Below are 19,639 nucleotides of genomic sequence, written 5' to 3'. Positions count from 1 at the left end.
ACACACTTCCTAAATACTGTTACCTTTCACTGAGCAGGACAGTGGCAGAGAGGTGTTCCTGCTGCAGGTGCAGATATCTCACTTTGGGGGGTGTATAAATTGCCAAGCTGGCAAGACTGGTAATGTTTGTCTCCTCATTTTATGCTGCAACATCAGAAGTGTTGAAGTTGTTACACACTGTGTGATAGAAAGAAATTTGTTGCAAAAGTGTGATTTGTCAGTATCCTGTTCAGTGCAGACTTGAGAGCCTTTTGTGCATGATGCTGGCATCGATAGAATCATACGCCTCTGAGCTTATCAATTCCTCTGATGCTTTGGAAACATTGGAACCGGTTCTTGATTCCCATCCGTACCTGTAGTGCCTTTGAATATAATTAAGTTGTTTGTTCTAATGGAATCTAAAAAAAAGTATTTTCATGACTTTAGATGTTTATGAAAGCAATTTAATGTTGTTTTTTTCATTCTGCTGCTAGATAATCTCGGGTGTTACAGTCTGGAACTTTAACAAGATTAAATGCATGTGGGTGAATGGTGAGAGCAGGTGATGTAGACCGGTCCTCGAGGGCCACTGTCCCACAGGTTTTAGATGTTTCCCTCCTTCAATACACCTACATATACAGTACATACAAAATAATACATACAAAATCAAGTCAGGTCTTGAAAGACGTAAAGGCCAAAGATGTTCTACATTGTTCTACATTGTATTTTCAAGCTTGATGGTTTGCCCTTTCCTCCTACAGACACTGGCACATCCTTGTTTACAAAGCTATTCTCAGCCTTCCCCCATCCTACCTGCAGACATATCTCCAAAAAAAGTGCAGAACGTTACTGTCTCTGAAGATTTCTTCCTTTAACTGTGCCAAGAGCCTGTACTGAGTTTGGGGGGGGGGGGGGGGGGCTGTTTAAATATGCTGAGCCCTACGCGTGAAATCGGCTCCAAAACTGCTCTCGCTAAGTGAAATGAAGCACATTTTAAAGATTGTAGTTGCAGGAACATTCGGGCGTGAATGTTCAGGCTGATCATTGCCGCTCCTAATTATGATGACTGTTGCAGTGACTTGACAACTAAATGATCTGATGCCTTTCCTTTAGTTTGTGATGTTTACAGTTTGATGGCTCTGTTGTTTGTTTCACCTGATGTGATCATTTTATGTATATATGGGTGTAGTCCTGTTGCTGTTCTGAGCTGCTGTCCTTCTGGCCAGAACACTTGTGAAAAAGATTTTAAATCTTAATAGTCATATCCTCTAGTTAAATAAAGATTTAAATGAGTGTTGCTCATCGTCCTCTTTCTTTCTTTCCCTATATCCATCTCTCCATCATAGCTCCATGCTGTCAGATGTTCCTCCCTCTAGTTGTAATCTGTGTGAGGAGTTGGATGGGAACTCTGTAAACATGTTTATGCTATCAGTGGGCGAGCAAGCGAATACATGGTCATTTTTTGGGATTAAGTGGGGCCTGATCGAGCTACCTCCAGTTTTCCGCCAGGACCTTTGGCCGTTAACAACTTTCAGACAGAGCTAATTCAGATTGAGAATGTGTCTAAACTGGGTTAACCTGCGGGTTGAGATGGGGATACTTGATGCTTAGATACATGGATGTTTTGGCAGCTCACTGGCTTTTTCCTTATTGGGTACAATTAACTGTTGCCTGTTGGGCTGCTGGTCATCAGAGGAATCAGGTACAAAATATGATTTGACAGTGTCTGCTGTAATCGCCCTCCCATCAGCAGAGATACTCCCCAGATCTTTTCTTTGCCACCAGATTTAGATTCATTCTTGTTCACATTCATTCAAGTTTTTTTCACCAGCTAAACAGTAAATTGACAATGCAAACCCACGATAGATTGGAAAACACGTAAATTGGTCCATGAAAAAAGCATGTTGCAATGTTACAGAAAAGGCTCCATAATGTCTCTATTTTTCTGTTTTGCTTCCACCATCTTCCGCAGCTCCCATCACACCTCTGATGGTGTTTCTGCACGTTCACATTCATGTCAGGATGATGTTGACAGTTACCGCTCTTGATTTGGCCAAAAAAATGCCACGTTATAGTGAAGTTCAAGGTGGGATTCAAGTCTGACCTCCTCAGTCTGTTTGCTTTTCTACTTTGATTATTCTACTTTTTTACCCAGCTGCTAATGCTAACGTTTAAGAGTTAAAGGTGCACATCATGTCACGTGACACTGCTTGCCATCATCTCACAATTGTGATACCTGGATTGTAAAACATGTGGACATGTTCACACTTTCTGGTGAGACGAGGCTGGAAATGTTTCAATTGAAAGCCTACGTCTGAAGCAGAAAACATAGGCTGCAGTTAGTGGTAGCTGGTTTATTTCAACCAGTTTTAGTTATGGTTATGTGGTAGGCTAACTGTGACACACAATGCCATCCATCTACCTAAAAACATCAAATAAACAGCTCTAACTTTGATCCTGCTTCCCTGTCTGTAACGAATGATGCTCTGGAAGAAGATGGCGCACGTTCTGCTGTATTTGGGACCTTTGACACCTGCTTAGTGTCACAGATGAGTGCATGTCGATTGCAGTAGTGTTTCACTCCTGACAGTAACATATGCAGATGTAGATACAGCAGAACGGCTCTCTCCTTTCAGATCTTGCTGCGTTTTCGATTCATGCGTCTGTAGCGTGCTGCTGTGTTGGGAGGTTTTCATCCACTGTTTACCGCTACTGTTACTTTTGCATGCGATCGAACTTGTGTGTGCACAACCCGGTGCACCTTTTTGCTTACTGAGCACCTTGCTCATCTGTCTGTTGTGTTAATTCTTGTATGCATGTGACTGAGTTCTGTCTTTTTCCACCCTGATTGGGAGTGTAAGTGCACACCTCTTGCAATTACGCAATTATTTGCAAAAGCAGTTCAATATGGATGTTACATAGATGAATCTTTTCAGTCAAATAGTGGAAACAACACAGAGCTCACTGAACAGACACTGCTTTTCAATACAAGATGAGGCATTTTTTAAAACAAGTTATGGACCTGGATGTGTTCACATGATGCGTAATCCCCACAAAGTCTCACTCCTACAATGCTGTCAATAACAGATGACACGAGAAGGTGCTCCTCTGTAGTTCAAGTTTCTGTGGAAACAATGCTGTGCATCAGTAGGGCCTTGGTTGCCAATACCAAAGTCCTTAAAAGTAAGTCTTGCCACTTTTCAGCCATCTTGGTAATGCCTCTCTGCACCTATTAAAGTTTAATAAGACCAGGAGAGAACCATGAAAGAGAAAACTTTAAATAGGCGTGTCTAAACTTTTGATTCATGGTATACATCAACCTTTTATTGTCCTGCTTCATTTGGTAGAGCACATTTTCCACTGACTTTACTGTGTCTAATCAAAAATAAGTTGGAACTAAGTCCACCTAAACCATCTCTACAAATTGGTTTAAGTATTTTGACCATGAAGCGATATCTTAACTATTATATTTTTTTATTTTAATGAAATTAATGAATAATGCAAAAAAAAGTTTTCCTGTTGCTTTTTTCCCATTAAAGGGTTACTACAGTTTATGAAATGCTGATGATTGTCTAGCTATTCCCTATCAAGAAGGTTCAATCACAATGCATCGTGGCCCTCCAACATTATGAGCACTGCCACTAAGACTTAGCAAGATGTTGGAAACTTCTACCATCTGGATATACTTATAACCTGTGGTCTAAACAAATAGATAAATAAAAATGACAAAGCATTTGGCAGATCACTAAAAAATGTTAAGTAGCAGCTTGTCCATCTTGTAACTGAGACCTGCATTTTAACAAAGTAGAATGTTTGGATCTCAGCTGTGGCATCCATGTTCCCTTCATCACTATCTCTGGTCTCTGAGCATAATTTAACGATGTTGAGGGGGATTTTAAGATTCCACACCATTAATAACGTAGCAGCTCTTAATGATTTAATTGCATCCCTAAATTTTCTTCTACAACATTTGCTGGTTTCCCCAAATATCTTATGGCTGCCTTTGGCCTACATTTAATACATGCTTTGATTCTGGGAAGTTTGGCTTTCTAACAAAAATGGTAAACTGAGGGATCTTCAGATGCTGATATGCTTAGTAATGACCACTTCAGGGGTACATAGTAAATTAGTGTTAGTCTATCGCCAAGGTCTTTATTGTGCCTGGATTTTTACTATTTCTTATGGGAAAACAATGGCTGCTATGCCCACAGGTAACCGAGATAATCAGCGTCAACAAACAAGGAGTTGATGTTGTTGAACTATGGTTTGGATGAATGGAGGAAGCGACTGGTGTCATCTCAAAGATGTACAGAATAAATCAGTAAGCCGTCGAAAATGTCAAGTAAGATGCGTTGAGTTCTGTGTATCAAGAGAAGACAAAGACCGGTCGACCTTCATTTTGTTTTTTCACAGTTGCATGTGAAAAATATTTGCTTTTATTAGTAGAGCAACAGCCAAACAGTTTTCAAATAACTGAAATATCTCCTTTTCTCAATTTCAGCCACTTTGTAATTCCATCAGACCTTGCGCTTGTCCCAGTTTTTTCAAAACTTAATCACCATCTTTGAAGGTATAGCACACTCCACAACGCACTAATGTGAGTCATACAGAATATGACAGTTTCAGGTCTCTGCAACTTGATTTAGCTCTGGATTAACAAACGTGGGCAAACCATACACCTCACCCATGAGACATGAGACTTCACCCACCAGAAGAAGCACTTAATTTATGCTATGCAAAGCATTAACTTTCAACGCTTGTCTGACAGGAAAATCGCATCAACATTTCCGAGATACGCCCATATTTTTAAGTCAACAATTTACAATAAAAGCGGAAGGTTTAACCTTTTTCTTTCATGTTTTAGTGTCCTTAAATACTGAGATGAGAGGTTTTGGTGGACCAGGGTGAGTTTTACAGAAGCCCCTCAGGTGGAAAAGACTGTTTTGTAATGATGCATTCAGACTGAATGGGTACAGCTATATCATGTCTTTAGGGTTTAGTATGAAATCCAATACAATACTTTCAAATTTGAAAATTGACATTCAATATGTCATATTAATGCTTGAGTATGTAATTTTGAAATGCCATGAACAATGCCCTTTGATATCTTTCAAACTTGGAACATTCAGTTTATAAGTCCAGTCTAATGTTGGTTCATGGTCATTGTAGTTACATTTACTGTTGTGTTAAAAAGGCAGAAAAGGTGTTCTTTTTATAAATTACCTGACATCCTTTTTGCTGAGGAAATGAAGTGGTAAAAAAACAATCATGGCTACATATTACACTCCAGGAGGTGAATGGTCATATTGACTGAAAGCTCAAACACATATTTTATTTACACTCTCCTTGTGAATATGACAGGTATTTATGCCTAAAGCCAAACAAATCATTCCCTTTCTCCAAATAATTGGGACATTTGTGTTTATGGAACCTGTGCATTGCCATTATGTAAGAGCTACATTTAAACTGAACACCAGTGTTGCTCCAGATTGCTTCAGAATAGATTTCAGAATCTAAGAGCACTCCTCTGGCTGTAATATATTATAATATACAAACATTCTAGACGCTTTTAGATGCTGAGATTCTAATCCCAACTGGAAGGTCTGTTGGTCACAGTATATCGTCTAAATCTTCTTGTGTTTTCTGAGTTTATTTAGAAACACTGGTATTTGTCATTTGACCCTCAAATGACTCTTTTTGTACATGGTGACAGGCTCAGTTAGATAAGTCATTGGTGGGTAATATAACATGCTCATCTTTCCAAACACTTTGGATTTCATAGTGAGTTATACAGTTCTGGGGAGAGGGGTTTTAGTTAATCAAAGTAGAGAGGATCAAATCTTTGTGGAGATGGTGGTGCAGTGGATTGTAATTTTGAAGGGATAAGAGTAAAAAGAGGTTACTGACCTCAATATCACTTTAGCTGGTTATATTGGACTTGCAGAGAGCAGACCGCAGACGAGATCAGTGCCTTAGCATGAAAAAGTGAAACGAACTGCAACTGAAATGGTTTTTCCTTCTCTGATAAACTGCATATTCGAAGCATGAGCGAGTGTAATAAATATCAGCATAGTAATCCTTTTAAATGACTGCCAACCCGCAGCCAATGAAGTCATGGCGAGGAGCATCCACCTTGGCGACGGCACAAAGTGTCAGAGCTTGATATAGGTCATTGACTACATAAGGATGCAAACAATGTCTGCAAACAGTGTGAGTTACAGAGACATGGTAAATGGTTCCACACTTCGGTAGCGCCTTTTTAAACCTTTTGAAGGTTCTACAAAGTGTTTTGAATGTGTTTCTCATTCAGCCAGTTACAAAAAGACTCATGCAGTGCTATATATACATATATATGTATATGTGTATATCTGCTGTGGCAATACAGTATTGTGACAAGTGATTATTGAACTGGTGGTGAGATGGGGTGGGGTTGAAATCTGTTAGCTGCAGTAATACTTAATTCCATTCATCTATTCGTCAAACAACATTCAAGGTCAGTGACCCATCAGGTTTTATTAAGGAAATAGGGTGAGTCTCTGCTTGAAACCATACAGATCATACTGTCACTGCCAAGACTGCCAAGAATAGGCAGCTGAAACGTTCCATCTGTCCTGGCACACACTGAGGGTTTGCATCCTTCAAGCTAAGGCTCATCAAAATCTCATAGAATGTTGCTGGGACTCTGGTAAGGCTGTGTCCCAACAAGACATGAGTCTTGTTGTAAGCACTGAGTTTTCAATGATGCTCTTTGTAGAAGAAAATCATTACAAAATACAAAAACGATGAACTGTTTCCCGCGGCATCCTGTAATACCACTGTGTACCACTAAATGGGACAGGAGTCTGCCCTGGAGCCAAAAGAAGATGAACAGAAAGCAGTAGCTGCCACTGGCATTGGCAAACAAACAAACTGCTGGCTAACAGAGCGAAGAGCGAAGTAAATGTTGTAATTGCAACAATAGCAGAAGCTCCCAGCAAGTGAACATCACCATCACCACCACCACCCCCTTTTACAAAGGACCTGTAGCAGCAAAGATACGCAATGCTCTTCTTCACTAGAGACAGCTTTTAGACGGTACAGGACTGAAATCTGATGCAAATTCTGGACGAGTAATTAAAAGCCTTATATATTTTACAGTTCTTATGCAGCCTTCGTTGAAGCTATAACTATTCTCAGCTGATTCCACAATATTGGCTTGCTGTGTTTATTAATGCAATGCATATAACAGCGGTGGATTAACAAGGATGCTTTTTTTTTTCCACTGATGAGCCAGAACCTTTTTAGGGAACGAGCGTTAATGTTTGCTAGATTTGACAGGTTAGAAACAAACCTCCAGGTAAAACAGCCACTACATGCCTCTGCCAGCATCCTGTACAATTTACTTTAATTTATGACTTCAGTTCCTCCACAGTACTGCAGAATTCTGTATTTTATTTTACTACAGACATAATCTATCATCAAATTAATTCTTGCACTCCGGTCCTGTCTTTCCAGAAGGATAAATGTTTACAAAGGCCAAAACTCATTTTTAAACCCATATTTCTACAAGCTGAAGACCACAGAGTCTTGGACAGCAAAGAGAAAGCGCGCACCAAATCTTATTTGTTGGTGGTTTTATCTAATTTAGCATTCTGAATATTAGCCAACTATGTAATCAAATCCTTCCATCCTCCTTATCCTAAAAAATTGTGGCTGACGGGTGTATTTCAGTGGAGGTTTTTCAAGCCGTTGGTTGGTAAACAGATGCCACCCATGTTGTAACCTTTGTACACAAACTCCATATTTATTACATGTCACATTATGTCAAGGTCACATTTATTTATACAGCACATAGTATATAGCAGGAGTATAGCAAAGTGCTTTACAGAGATATTAATAAAAGTACCATAAAAATAAAAGATCATAAAATAAGAATAAAAGTACCATAAAATAAATATAACAGTATGCAAAACCATCACACATAACACAATGAACCGCTGAGAACGCTCGGTCGCCTTTAGTTTTCAGCCTGGATGTTGGGACCTCAAGCAGCAGCTCATTTGATGATCTGAGGGCTCTGACTGGATTATGAACTTGAAGTAGTTCTGCAAGATACTGAGGGGCCACACCACTTAAAATCTTAAAAACAAACAATAAAACCTTAAAATGTATTCTGAAATTGACGGGAAGCCAGTGCAAGGAGACCAGAACGGGAGTGATGTTGTCCCGCTTCTTAGTATCAGTGAGAAGGCGAGCAGCAGTGTTCTGCACTATCTGCAGGCGACGGAGGGAGCACTGATCAAGACCAATGAATAAAGAATTGCAATAGTCAAGCCTGGAGAAAATGAACACATGAATGACCCTTTCCAGGTCATCAAAAGATAAATATGGCTTCACTTTTGCCAGGAGCCGAAGCTGGTGTAAGGAACTTTTAATCACCGAGCCAATTTGTCTTTTTAGATTAAGATCAATGTCCAAAATTAGACCGAGGGTTTTTATATGCATGCTGGTTTTGGAGGTGAGGGGGTCCATGGTCTGTCATATGAACACACTGACTCCTAATCCTATCATTAAAGTTTTAGGAACGGGTCAGGTTTTTTCTCTATCAGTCAAATTACTTTTCCTATTTTTTGACCAATCACAGCCACAAACGTGCCTATAGGAAAAATATCCTACAAACTAATACCCTTCTTTTCCCAACACCAAGTACTTTATGATAATGTACAGAAAACAGGGTGAATTGAATCGTGAAAATTGGTGGTCTTCTTTTCATGTGTGGTTCCAGTATTGCCAGCAGGGTATTGAGCTGCGCCACTGACATTCTGAAATGCACCTGCATTAGAATGATTCTGAATAATACATAGTTTTAGCAAGCAACAGCTTGATAGAAAGGTTAATTGTGGAGAGCAGTGGCTTTTGCCTTGCAGCCTCAAAAAGCACAAGATTGGATATGTTTACATGTTGTCGTGCAATTCTAAGACCCATCTCTAAACCAGGGATTGCCACCTAAACAGAATTTTCTGATTACCTGGAAGCTAGAGTGGGTGATGTCTTCCCAAAGCAAGGCAAAACTTTGTTTTGAAACCACACATCTGGGAAAACTCCACTCCCTCCCAAAGCCACATCTCTACAGTGTGTGCGCATGCACCTCAATCAGCTTGAACAGCAGCAAGTTAGCGTTGGGCTAGCAGCAGAAAAGCTTGTTAAATGCAGTCATGGATAAACACAAGATGTCACTACATAGCTATGATGACTATATTCAATTCAATTAAATTTTATTTATATAGTGCCAAATTACAACAATTATCATCTCAAGGCACTTAAATAATATAGTCCAATTCAAGCCAAATGAAAGATGAAAAATGAAATAATATATAGTAATGAAAGCAGAAAATTCCCCACAGAACAAACCAAAGCTTTACCAGCAAAAAAAAACAAGCAAACAACACAGCCATGGTGTCAGTTCTCGGGCTCTGTGATTCTCTGAGTTGAAGTCATAGTGGAAAGGTTATCCTTATGTTGACTGTGGTTTGACCTTTTTCTTTATCCAAGCAGTTTTTGGATGCTTGATGTGGAAGTCTAAAGTTGCTGTTCTTGCTCTCCATCCCTGCAGCATTCTGTTCACTTTGGTGACTGCAGTTAAGGTGCACAGCCCATAAGAGAAGATGGACGGGAAGAGGAGCTGTATGGATCACTGCCAGATGCAATGATTGGCTGACCATTTTACACATCTGTGACTGACCTACAGTCACCTTCCACCTTTTTTTTAATGTGTATTCATTGATAGCTGAAGGGTGTGAGAATGTTAACACATCTGACAAAATGTGCATTTAGAGAGGATCATATACTCTGCCTTTAACATGAAGAAAGGTCAGATCCAGTGAGTGCAATAATTGAATTTAACTATGTAGAGTGTTCTGATGGGCTCCACTGTGGTGTGGTGGTTAGCACTCACCCTTACCTTTCAGCAAGAGAGTTTTTGATTTGAATCCCAGCTGGGGCCTTTCTGTGTGGAGTTTGCATGTTCTCCCCGTTTATGCTCTTATAACAGCAGTTCTCTCTGGTTCTCTCTCCGACTTCTTCCCAATAAAAAAACTCCTCCGACCCTAAATTGGATTAAGTATAGGTATAGGTTAGGTATAGAAAATGGATGGATGGATGGATAGAGTGTTCTCATCTTAGCCACATGATGAAGACATGAAGACATCTTATTCACAATATTACATTATCATAATTTCAATGTGGACTTGTAGAAAAATTTGAATGAATCCATCTTGCATACCCCTCTCCCTCCCTCTCTGCTGTGCTTCAGCAAAGCCCCCTACCTGCACGGCTGTCTTGCGAATGCAGAGTAGGAGCTAAGGCAACTGTTGAAGTGATTAGGTGCGTTCGGGTGTGTATTTGCCAGACTTCATGGACAATGCGAATTGACAGTTGATGTAACAGTGGTGGAAAAAAAGAGGCAAGTCAAGGCAAAGTTTTACACTGTAAAAAAAGAAAACTGTTACTTTCCAGCAGCTGTGGCGCCAAAAATTTAATAAAGTAAAAGTTTTTAACTTTAATTTTAAGGTCTTCTATTTTTGCAAAAGCAAATAAATTACCTATAGACGAGGTTAAAATCAGGCACAATATATATAATCTTGTTTTGGTAGTTCCTGAATATTACATTGTTATATCTTACTTTCTGTCGACATGCCATTAATACGTTAAACAAGAAAATAAAAATAGTCGCACTTTGTCACAGACTGCAGCAACACCTCCATCTCCTCCAGTTCTTATGGTATGCAGTGATCACAGAACTAGCCATACTCTCATTCACACACACCCACTGAATGTCATTGTTTCTCATAGTATCTGCAGTTGCGGTTAGCAATCGTTTATTAAATTTAACACGGTTCTCAGCCAATTAAACGTTGAAAACCACAACCAAATTAAAGTGCAATCAAACTGAGCCACAATCGCATCACATGGGAACAATTTGGACTTGAATTTGATTGTCACGAGTGCACTAACCAGCCTGAAACTGACCGAAGTCAGTGCGCCAACCCAGCAAATGTATTTTAACAAGCTTTTATTTGACCTGAATCTAAAGAAAGAAAAAAAGAAAATTTTCTCTGTTACAGGTATTTCATGTTAATTTACATTGGACATGTAAAGTCACAGTCTTTATGTAATTTTTAGTTTATGTTATCAAAAGATAAAGGAAAATTCTCTAAATTAAAAAGAATTCAAAATTACAGATTGCTATGTCGAATGAGTGAGCTCCCAACGGCATCCAATCTTGCAGGAATCACATTTTTAGAACACTTTTTTACTTCTGTGTTAAAAAAAAAATACCATGAAATCAAATAGCCAGAAGGGTGAAAAGAAAATAAATCAAAAGGGGAAAAGAATGTGACTTTTTTTTTATGTCAGTAGTGCTGCAGGAACCATTTACTTCAGAAGTAAAAACTGTGTTTGCAAGTATGTAAAGGCAATGAATTGCTAGAGTAAAATCAGAAACTTTACATATTACAGTGATTGATTTTTCTCAGCACGTTCATGTCCTCAACTAGGAGGTGCCAGAATAAACGGATTTGTTTTCCTTCTTCCCCAACAGAAAATATTACTGTCAACTCACCAAATCTAAAAAATAATGATAAAAATAAAAGTTACAAGCCATTAGATTCTGCTTCAAATAGTGTTATTAGTGTTATGATACTGAAACATCAAGATAGAAATTTCCAATTCCTATTTCCAATTGAAAGCACATCTGCAAATGGAGGAAATTATGCCTGCGATTGAATGGCTATGTTCCGATACTTTAAATGAGCTGGTATCTGTTTTCAGTCTACAGAAAAGCACATTGTATTTTGCCATAGCACAGCTTGCCTCACTCCATAGGGAAACATTGATTAATGTGTTTTGCTGAGGCTTTTCTTTGCAAGTAAATGATATGACAAGCGTCTAAAAGCCAAATGAATTGGCTTGGCGACAGAAAAGACCAGGTGCATCTGCTGCCCTGAAAATACCATATGCCATCTCTGAGCTGCGTGAGAGATGGTCATTGAGCCCATTTCAGTGGGATTAGGTCCAGAAAATCCACTCTGCAAAAGAAAATCACAGCCTGGCATCAAGAAGATGCTTTGAGTTCTTTGGTAGGGTTTAATCACCCTCTACAGTTGAGGGCATCCATCTTACAGAGTCTCCAGTATTATTATGAACATTTGAATTTAATGGCCCAGAAAAGAGAAAAACATAAGCGCCCAATGTCATCAACAAACACTGTAGAAAAAACAAAAATGCTTCTTTTTTTAACAATTTATTTAAGGCATATGCTGCAGTTTATTGGAATTATCTCCTGACATGTGCCCTATACCGCTGACTCAATAGGAGACCAGGAGTCTCCCAGTTTGCTAAATACAACTAGTTTTTGTGTGGGATGACTGATAGTATTGGACTGGAAACTCATCAATTTCCCAACACAGATCAATACATATAATTCAACCTGTGGTTCCCTGACATACTGGGTAGTATATGGAGTTCTCCAAGGCTATCTGTATTCCACTGTGATATTCCGAATGGAAGAACCACTTATGCTCTTCCATAATCTTGCACTGAAACCTCCCCCTCCCCTGTGGGACCTGTGGTGACTGAGTTGTATGAAGACAGACAGCTTCATCTTCTCTCAAAAGACCCGTCTCTACGGGACTCGGGGGCTGCTCGTTCATATTTGAGCAAGTCAGAGAAGAGCAGAAGAAATTGCAGCTGAGTTGGATCAATTACACAGATGGCATGCGCCCCTGCTGTTACTACTCTGCATGAACAGTTAAACTGAGCTACGTTTATAGCTTGACTAGGCTGTTCAATTGGACTACTGTCTTTTTCAAAATATACAAGCATGAGAGGAGAATTGATCTATTTATCAATATATATCCAACTGTGCAACAGTAGATGATAATACTGGATGTCCCTTATGCTTTCTATTGTTGGGCTTCTTCTGATTTGCATCAGACCAAACAACAAAGAGTTTAGCAGGTGATTTGGACAGCTTTACAGCTCTGTTTCATCCATGCTGAATAATTTTTCTTTAAGAAATGAGATGTAAGTTAGGCTTAGTGGTCATTAGGCTCTGTTGAGCCTCCTAAGACGGACATGGAATGATCTGAAGAGGTTTGTTCAAAAGCTTAAATTACTGCTGTGTTAGAGAGTAGTGGTGCATTCTTTACAAATCTTCTTTGTTTGAGTACATACTTACAGACCGATAAGCTCTATTTTGTCCTGTTAAATAACTCTTAGAATTTTTATTGTATACAGTTGAGCTGCCACTTAAACTTAAGACCGAAGTGGCGTGAAATTAAGAAGCTGCTGGCCTCTATTTCAGCAGTCCCTATCAAAATTCTTCTTTCCTTTAGATAGTTTTTACATTCATGCATTGTTATTATTCGTCACAGTAGTTCACATTTGATTTAATGTAGCCTTTATTTTGTATTGTTGGTCCCCATGATAAAAGTGGTACTTTAACTCTATGAAACTTGGATGAGGAGGACCAGGGGCATATTGTTTTTTTTTTTTAAATAAAGCTTTATATGAAGGTACACTGTCAGTAACACACCCTTTAACTTCACTGACATCAGCATGGAAAATAACCCAGTCTTTGCTTATGTCACCTGCTTTTTTTTGTTTGTATGTTTTATATTTTTAACATGATTAAACTTATAATGTGATGGTTTAGTATCTGACTGGATGTAAAATCAGTTTCCCCCTTTTTCCAACCCCACAGTGAAGCCACTCCCACTGTCTCCTTTGGAAGCTCAGTCATCTGCACCGGTGGGCGGAGCTGGTGAGCGACAGGCGTTAGAATTGAGGGTCCGGGCGATGGAGGAGGAGAACAGGGTTCTGCGCCGGGAGCTTAGTCGCCCACCCAGGAACCCATCTGCACGCCTTACGCACGGCAGCCACCGGGGGAACCAAAGCCGAACTCATTCAGAGGAAGGCACTGGTGACAATGAGGGCCAGAAAAATGGTGCTGTGGGAAACAGCTCTGACTGCATGCAACAACCAGTGGTAGATAAGTGTGAGGTGAGACCGAGTTAATGTTTTTATCACTATTGAGTGACACCTAATATGAAATATAGACAGAATATGATCTTTATAGTAAATCTTAAATCAAAATATATTTGTATGTGTCACATGCCTTTATAGGAGATGTTAACATTGTTGCATTCTGATTGTTTGGTCATCCCCTCAAAGTTTGGACAAAGAAGATTGCAGAAGCAATAACAGGAGATTCAGAGCTGATTTTTTTTAATAACATGCCTTCTGCCATGTCACAACCAGCTGTGATTTATGTATGGCACTCTAAGAAAGGAAATGCCCTCAGATGGTTTCACATCACCACTTTTGATTTTCCCCCACATCAGCTGTCAGTCACAGGCAGGGCTGCTGTCAGGCACTGCTGACTGCAGAGGAAGTTCAGCTCTTACAGGGAAGGAATGGGAGTAGACTGAAGAGGGCACTTTGCCTGTAGCAATCTTCCAGCAGTGCTTGAACATAACCCCTGCTCATTTGGAGTGTCAACCCAGCAGCCCAAAGACTTGCAGGAAGAAAAGCAAAGATACACTTAGAGGGACGAACGGAAAAAGCACCTGCAGTTTTGTCATGTCAAACTGGCATCAAGGAGAGACATTTGAACTTTAATTAGCCCCATAACCCAAAACTTTTGAGTGGACAAATCCAGGATGATGGTAAACAACTCAGCTGAAACAGCAGTGGTCATTATCAGGCTTATGTGACTGACTAGCTGACTCATTCAGTTAAATCAGGCATGATGTATTGGAGCAGAAAAACCTCTAAAATGGGAAAAGCAGGGTCCTCAGGACCAGGAATTCGGAGATATTAAAAAATTACAAGAGCACAAGAGTCTCTCAGAAGTAGAAAGACGGATTTTAACAGATTCTTTCTGACGAAATGGGCTTGACAATATATCTGAAAACTGCCGTAAGCGAAGGCAGCTTCGTCCTCAGATGATTAAACATTATGATATGCAAAGAAAATCCTGCATGAAAAGATCCAGAAATGTCACCACTTTCTCTTGGTCGAAGAACATTTAAAACGGACTGATGCTGTGTTGAAATCTGTTCAATCAACCTTTTTTTTTTTAAGTCCTCTACACACCATCCTCCCGGTTTGTTTGCAGCACTCAGTTGAAAATGGGTGGTATGGAGGTGCATCACTGCAAATGGCATTGGCAACTTTCTTAACTGTGAATGCACCATTAGTAGTAATTGATATTTTCAGGTTTTGGAGCACGTGTGCTGCCATTCAGTGAAAGCAATCAAATAAGCCAGACGTTAACGTGGCCTGCCTGCTGTTCAGAAGCATTTTTAAAAATGAAGGAGGATATAAAACTATTGTCCTAACTTCCTGGTCTAATAGATCCACCAAAGCTTTTTTCCCACAGTTTTTAGATTTTTGTTGATCACCAATGATAAAGTAAGAAGCTGACTGATTTGAAGCTGATTTTTTGATATCATGATGTTTAAGATTCATGGGGTTTTATGCTTAGGGTAAAATACTGCATGGAAATAGACCTTAACTAGGAAAAATTATTTTACCATGGTTGATTAAAAGACTTTCTTTGTCATTTGTTAATGATAGTTAATGATACAAATGCCATTTTTATTTGTCGTCAGTTGTGTCAGCTACATATTTCTCTATTATATTAGAAAATAGTAGATATTTTTCTATTCAGAATGAATCTCTCAACACGTCTCATTTTCCCATTTTCTCCACAGACCATCCATGTGGCCATTGTCTGTGCTGGTTACAACGCAAGTCGAGATGTGGTGACTCTGGTTAAATCTGTCCTCTTCCACAGGTACTCAATCATTCATTAACACTAAATTAACAATATTGATCTCACTAAGCTGTGCTGTGATGCTGATTATCAACTCAGGTAGTCATCCCAGCTTTTCTGTCCCCGGATATGTGCACGCTCATGTAAAAGCAGGTGGAGTTGGCCACAGAAGACAAATCACTATCTTTAATTCTAGCAGACTGAAAAACTACACAGCTGCTGCAGCCAAAACAGGAAGGAAAGCGGACAAAAAAGGAAACAAGAATGCTGACAGCCAACAGTGTGATGTGTAGATGAAAAAGCTGATTACTGCCACATCAATAAAGCACGGGTAGATCTTAATGTGACTGCGTATTTTATTAAATTAACGTAATGCAGGTCTTTATTAGGAGGATGTGAGAGAGTTTCAGTCTTATTCTGTCAGAATTTGTTCTGAATGTATTTTGCACCAAATTAACTAACAAAGTGATTCAAAGGAGGCAGTTTGTAAAGGTCAGTTCATTTTCTGTCATCCAGGTTCTAAAATGTTGAACGAAAGGCGCTTAGTTTTCTAATTTAATTATTTTTTCTATAAGATGTATGTGGGTATGAATGTGAATTTTGTGAATTTGGTAGACTGCACACTCGGTCTCTGTTTGACTTCAGTCAGAGTCAGGGATTTTTTTCACTCTCAACACGCTGGTGTCTGGTTTAAATGTTCACTTTGTAAGAGAAGTGATTGGTCAGGAGGGTGTGCCTCTACATGTATTGAACTTCTGTCTCACAACCTAACCTGCTCCGGGGCAGTTGCCAAAAGTTGCCGTGATGATACCTCTCACATTAAATTAACCAGCTTTGAGATCATGAAAATCCAGAGCTGAACCTGCAGTTACTTCGCCAAGCGACCAGATTATTTCTGTATTTTTTTATTTACAACAGACTTAAAGGGTTTATAATAAGCAGGAGACAGATACACTTGGCTTGTTCTGTCCTATTTCCTTGCTTTTCCAGGATGTTTGTGCTCTTACACACACACACACACACACTCGGTATGTAGGTTGTGTCAATCAACAGGCAAATACTTTGTCTGAGTAATCCATAATACTTTCAGTCCAGAAATGCGGATGTTAACTTACAAGAAAAGAAGAATTCTATTAAGACAACACTGCTAAAGTAAGTTAGCTTCACTCACCAAAGCAATAGGACAACACCTGTGTGCAGTGAGTGTTTGCACTATTTATTTATTTATGATTTTTTTTTGCGTTATACTTAGCTTAGTTTAAATGTAATAATAAGATGTGACATCTTCTTTCAAAATCTGTGTTCACTGTTTGTAGCCTACATTGCAAAATCCAGGATGAAACCATTTCCTCGAGCACAGAGTACTACTTGCGTCTTAGCTTAACTGAGGCTGATGTCAGTGAATAAAGTCAATCAGCTCCTCTCTTGTGTAAAGTGGACCATCTGCAGGTGGAGAGCCGCAGAACAGATTTTGAAGGTCGACCTGAAGAGAAACAGTGTATGGAGACGTTTCAGTTTTTCAGATGACAGAATAATTTAAAGTGCAGGTTTGGGGCAACAATTGCAAGTCAAAAAAAGTATTTCATATTTATGTTTTTTTACCAGGGTATTCTAGTCAGACTCAATATGTCTCATAATGTGTGTCCCATATGATGTGTTAACTTCTCATTGGGTGTCCTACCAGCCAGAATTTGGATGAAAGAAACATGAGTGAAATAATATGTGAATATATCGGCTAACATCCCCAAGTATTTTCAGTGACTGTGAAAGCGCATCTCCCTGCTCTGAAGTGCATGTGTGGACAGTAGCTATGGAAGAAGTCTGTATTAAATTATCCTGGCCTTTTTGTGAAAGATCTCCAGTGCTCATGTGTGGGGATTACTAATATTATATGATAGTGTGGGTCATGCAGCTGATTGACTGAAAAGATGGAGCAGGGCACAGAGCATTGATTATCAAGTGCAGTGTGATCCTGTCGCAAACTGACCTGTAGCTTTTTCATATACTTCTCCAGCTGCATATCCTTACAGCATTGTCCATCTGTAATGAAATATCGAATATGGTATAAATTCTCTGTGAGGTGACATTCATAAGATGTATGCCACGCCATTCTTTGTAGTTCCTCTTCTTTCATTTAATTTCTAGTGGTGGTACCGTTTAGCCTCTGCTGTAAATCAAAGTCCTGCTACCAGTTTCTGTTGCATCAGTGATGGAGAGCCCTGCAGCATGGCTCTCACCAAGAGTGTGATGCTGTCTCACCTGAGAGATGGCCTCTGTCTGTTGTATTCAGTCAGCTGGGCCCCTCATCACTCTGATCTGTCCAACAGCAGCTATACTGGGTGGCCTCATCTAAAATGATCCCCGCTAGAAAATGACAGCATCAGTCTTCTGTTTGAAAACTTTAACTGACCTATGAAAATGGATTCCTGACAGGTGGCCTCTGGTGGTCCTAAAAATGATAACTGTTATCACAGCAGCACAATGTAATGAAAACCCTTGTTTTGGGAGGGAGCTGGGGTTACAGGTGGTCATACAAAGTATCATAGTTCACACCCCCTTTTCCATCCAAATGTTTGCGTGAGTGTCATTCTTTTCTTTTTTTTCTTTAGTATGACCCCCATCTTTCCCTATTTTCCAGCCTGTGCTGTTGCCAGTGTGGCATCTGATCTGGAGCCATCCCAAATCAATGGAGGCTGTTGATTAACAACCTGCTGCCATGATAATCAAAGTTTAACTTTGTTAAAATACCCATCCAGAGTATCTTAAGAGCAAGAAGATGTATTAGAGGCAAATCCAGCAGCCAGAGTATATCTACCCTGGAACTGTACTGCACTCATGACTCAATATCTCAAAACTACTGCAAATGTAGTGCAAAGCCTCCTCACAGCTGTTTTCTGAAACAGAATTCTGAAGCACTGGCTTTGCTTCCTCTTTCAAGAGGAAAGAATTTGAAAAGATTTGTCATTTCCGTATACAGAAATTAGTGTTTTTAGGCCAGCTGAAAGACTTTAGCCCCAGGGACCTTTTTTACATTGGTCAAAAAATCCACTAACAGAAGTTAATATCTGGATATAGAGTGCAATGGGAAAGTGTTTAATCTGCATTCAGTGTTACTTCAGTTCAATCTTAAGTAGTTTAAAGTTTTTATTTGCTCTCGCTCAGAATTGCACTGATGGGAACACAAGATCCAGGTGGACACACAAATTTTCACTAAGTATGCTGTGATCAGGGCAACAAGAAAGGACACACCTCACTTTGTCCTTAAAGAAACATACTGTTACCAACTGTAATGATTCATGTTGAAGCTCTGACACAACAACAAGGAAGACATCGATCCATTTTATTGTCATAAGACAGCTGGCATCTCACTCTCATTCCTGCTGTGAGGGCCTGGTAAAAACATTTTTAAAAAACTGGTCTGTCTCAGAAAGTTGTGATGATCAACAACTGAGGTGTAACAGAACCAACGGGGTTCGTTTTGATGACTTCCTCATGTTGTCTGAACACAAAGGCTGGCCCCTGGGGAGGTAGAGGTATGTTTGGCTAGTTCTGAAAATTCAATAGCCATTAGAGCTGTAAACACGGTGTAATAAGTTAAATTCAGTCAGTTTGTTTAGTGAATTTACCCACATAAAAAACAGACAAATGTGCTACTTTTGGTGTTAAAAAATCTTAACAACCTATATGAATGTAGAGTTCTACTAAGTTTCATTGTTGTGCTAATTGGAGGCCAGTTAGATATCCAGATACAAAATGACGACAAATGAGACATATTATAAACACAACAATAGACCCAAGCAAACTACAAATCCAACAAAATGTAACATGCTCCAATGTTTCATT

General features: G+C 39.4%; 1 protein-coding gene across 1 annotated transcript in view; it reads left to right on the top strand.

The window, feature by feature from the left end:
• The window catches only part of large1 (LARGE xylosyl- and glucuronyltransferase 1), a 79,719-nt gene that overhangs the window by 23,709 nt on the left and 36,371 nt on the right, over positions 1-19,639 (top strand). The window contains exons 3-4 of the mRNA XM_072377575.1: positions 13,721-14,019; positions 15,735-15,817. Coding sequence (XP_072233676.1) covers positions 13,721-14,019; positions 15,735-15,817 — 382 coding nt within the window. The remainder of the gene's footprint in view (positions 1-13,720; positions 14,020-15,734; positions 15,818-19,639) is intronic.

The sequence above is a fragment of the Leuresthes tenuis genome, unplaced genomic scaffold (genome assembly GCF_036924035.1).
Source record: "Leuresthes tenuis unplaced genomic scaffold, fLeuTen1.0.hap1 SCAF_23, whole genome shotgun sequence".
NCBI classification, from domain to species: Eukaryota; Metazoa; Chordata; class Actinopteri; order Atheriniformes; family Atherinopsidae; genus Leuresthes; species Leuresthes tenuis.
Note: the sequence above shows the minus strand (reverse complement) of the source record. Positions and strands in the feature narration are given on the sequence as shown.